Source organism: Branchiostoma lanceolatum, chromosome 2 (genome assembly GCF_035083965.1).
Source record: "Branchiostoma lanceolatum isolate klBraLanc5 chromosome 2, klBraLanc5.hap2, whole genome shotgun sequence".
Classification (NCBI taxonomy): Eukaryota; Metazoa; Chordata; class Leptocardii; order Amphioxiformes; family Branchiostomatidae; genus Branchiostoma; species Branchiostoma lanceolatum.
In genome coordinates, this window is record NC_089723.1 from 14,136,127 (window position 1) to 14,139,694 (window position 3,568).

Consider the following 3,568-nt stretch of genomic DNA (forward strand, 5'->3'; position numbering starts at 1 on the left):
TCTCTTAGATACAACGGCTGAATCCACAGAATATATCAGCAATAGAAAAAACATCAGGCCACATTTGAGACAATTTGTAACTCGACTTTGAAGACAACATGATAATCATTTGCAAGGAAGCATGCGTCACTTCACGCGGGCTTTGTGCAACGTAACATTTGAATTGCCTCTCCCGGGTAGTGTGAATTACTTCTCCCGGCAGTGTGGATTACTTCTCGCGGATACAGTAATTGCCTTTGCTGGAACCGAAAAAGCGCAGTCCTTCCCAGCAGCGGACACAGGGTCCATAGCGGACACAGGGGCACGGCGGATACGGGATCCCAAGCAGATACGCGGCGCCCCCCCTCCCCCCCCCAAAAAAAAAAATTGCTGCGGGAAAAGGACTTCAATGGTGGCTAATACAATCGTACGAAGTTGCAAAACCCCCATTTCTTACAACCGCTTCCATTTGGAAACATATTCCTATGGGGAGGAGGATTTCATTGAAATGCTCTCATTGGACAGACCCTTAAATGGAACTATGTAATCTAAGATATCCACCCCATTCTCAATACAGTTTAATCAAACATCATTCATTAAAATCATTTGCCATTCTGCCAGATTGTTGTGAATATTACCATCTTTAGAATTGTCTGGGTTGCTAAACTTAACATCCTTTGCACTTGCATGATGGGGTCGTTGGGTTGGTGTCTTCCCAGAGTTTTCTTCGCCAGGATACCCAAGCATATTTCCTGTCTCGATTCCCTTGCTTTTCCCGGGTCGAATGGAGTCTTTAATTCCCATTCAGGTACTTGGTAATCATATGCTTTACCAAACAGGCTGTAAAAACATAAAGGAGCAAGGACAAGTATCACCTTCCGAGAACTAAATAAGTCTAAATCTTTATTTGTTTTAACCAAAATCGCAGAAGAACATACAAACATGCTCCTCTGAACTATTTCGATGTTACACAACAAATCGTTACACACAATACAACACAAGAACAACTATGACGCAGTCTGCAATTGTTTGTTGCACAGACGGATAGTATAATGGAGAACTAAGTTATACAGTCTGTTGGTCCTAGCTAAGGGGACACTGATTCCACCAGAGTTCCTTTAAGACCTTCCAGTGACCTACGTTAGTTAGAAGAATCACTTAATACTTTGCTCTTCAAACACGATAATGATTTCTAGTAACGGAGAACATCGCCACTTATACCAGGACGATCTGAAGCCGTATCGTGATGTTAAAGATGGCAGGTTCTCAGTGTCATAATCTCTACAACCATAACACAGCCTACGACCTCTACCAAGACCCTGCTGAAAGTCATTCCATGTTCCTGCATCTACCTTTTCAGTTCAATTTTGATTGATTTACTGTTCAAAAATGGCAATCTGCTTGAAATCTGCCCTTACCTCAGGGTTGCCAAACTCATCTGTGTATGGCACAAAGTTGACACCATCATTGCTGTAGGTGATGTAGTAGGTGGTGACCCATTCAGGCTGAGTGGGGTGTCCCTGGGTGATGAAGCCAGTCACGTGAGTCGGTGTGCTGAGGTCCACCTGGAGGTAGGGGTTCTTGTCATCGGTAGCCGGGCTCCAGACGCCGCTGCCATCAACGGAAGGCTTGTTGTTCAGGGTGCCTTCCTGTGGACGGTGCTGGTCGTCCAGCTGAGAGGAACTGGTGATCTGGTCAGGCCAGATCTGGCCGCCCTCCATGCCAAGAGGCTCCTGGAACACAAATGCAATGTTAAAACATACAGCAACCTGAATATTTGAAAAGGTGAAGAAAATAGTGGGCAACTATCTCGTTGATGAATGTGTTCAATGACGGTACCTGGCAGACTTCGACAGTGACACCAGTGGTGGTCTGTGAAGTAGCAGGCGTGGTGGAACCAGTGGTGAACTGGTCAGTCTGGGTGGCAGTTCCAATGGTGGTGATGGTACCAGTTGCAATGGAGGTGGCTGTAGCTGTGGCCGGCTTGGTTGTTGTCTCGGTCACGACGCCAGTCACGGTCACAGATCCAGTGGTCGTTGGCTTCTGTGTGCCTGTTACAACCACGGTGCTGATTGGTGTGAGCAGAGTTGTTGTACCAGTCGGGATGGAAACGGTCTGGGTGCTTCCAGTGTCTACGATAACACCTGTGGTGGTGAAGGGAGACAGGTTGGTGGTCTTTGTCGACAGGGTCTGCAGGGTGGTGGATCCAGCAGTTGTGGTGATGCCTGGGTTGCCTGGCACAGTGGAAGCTGTTGCCGTGGTAGGCTTGACTGAAGCAGTGGTGAAGGTCTGCTGGGTGGTTGTACCAGTGGTTGCTGTACCAGTGACACCAGTGGTGGTACCAGTGACAGCTGTGGTTGTACCGCTGACACCAGTGGGGTCTGCCCGGGCCTGGTGGTGGTCAATTCTCCAATGGGCAGGGTGGTTGTAGATACGCCACCTGCAATGGTTGTTGTTGCACCAGTGGTTGTGATGGGCTTGGCGGTGGTCACTTCTCCAATGGGGAGGGTTGTTGTAGATACTCATTTTACTCCTGGCAAGCGTATAGGCTGTGAAATATAAGAATAAAAAAGGGTATAAAACTAAAAACCGCAAACGTTTTTGAAAGGGCACGTATATTCAAAGGTTCTTATTTCAATAGGACGACTGGTTAAGAAGCTAGATCAATTTGTTGGCCCAAACAAAAGAATAAGTAAATCAAAATACTGCAATCGGATATGCAACACTACAACAAAAAGTCAGTCTAAGATCCCTTTAGAATTTATTTTAACGCATCGATGCCAATATATTCAAACAATGGATTAAAAGCCCTTTCGCACCTTTTTGCGTTTCGGCGCATGCGCGCCGGAACGCATTGTCCTGGCTTTTACCTTCAAGGAAGGAACCAGGGAAGCTTGGTTCAACACTGTGTCGCACACAATAAGACCTTATATGGCAATACGTTCTCAACTCCTTGTATAGCCGTTGCCTTATATGGCAAGAGAGCACTAAAAGGCAGGCAGGCTAGATTTGCATGTGACACAGGACGGCGACCGCATGTAACTGCTACAACTGTTCGGAAATATCATTGCATTGTGGTTTCGGACTTTGATATCCTGAAAAATGACCATATTACATCTATTCCACAAGATTGCAGAAGAAAAAAAATGATTTCGTCAAGAAAACGACCAAAAATCGGCATAAATGATACCATATAGTGAGGTTATAGCATTACGTCCAGAGTCACTAGTTATGTACCGCAGCTTGGCCGATCTGGCAACGCGAAGCACTTCGAACCCAGAAGATCCGGGTTCGTGTCCGTGCATGGATTTTTTAATTCTTTTTAGATATTGAATATCAAAAATATATATTGATATTATATTAATCTATCAATATCATATTTATGAATATCATTTTTTTTCATTAACAAATAAAGAAATATTTTATATTTGTTATTTTTAAATATTCATTTAATATATACAAGGCCTTTGTCTTATGAACAGGACTTCATAGATTCCAAACCCGGCATTCGAATTTTTCTGTTCATTGTAATGGAAAATACCGTGCAGCGGCTCCTATGCGCGGTAAGATGATTCTTGCAAAACACTCG

At 44.8% G+C, this 3,568-nt stretch overlaps 1 protein-coding gene across 1 annotated transcript; it reads right to left on the reverse strand.

Moving 5' to 3' along the window:
- Positions 1-1,355: 1,355 nt before the first annotated feature.
- On the reverse strand, positions 1,356-2,505 carry LOC136426847 (hepatitis A virus cellular receptor 1-like). The gene is made up of 2 exons (XM_066415567.1): positions 1,819-2,505; positions 1,356-1,712 (listed from the first exon to the last, which is right to left on the reverse strand). The coding sequence occupies exons 1-2, from the start codon at positions 2,503-2,505 to the stop codon at positions 1,356-1,358; spliced, it is 1,044 nt and encodes a 347-aa protein (XP_066271664.1).
- Positions 2,506-3,568: the final 1,063 nt, after the last annotated feature.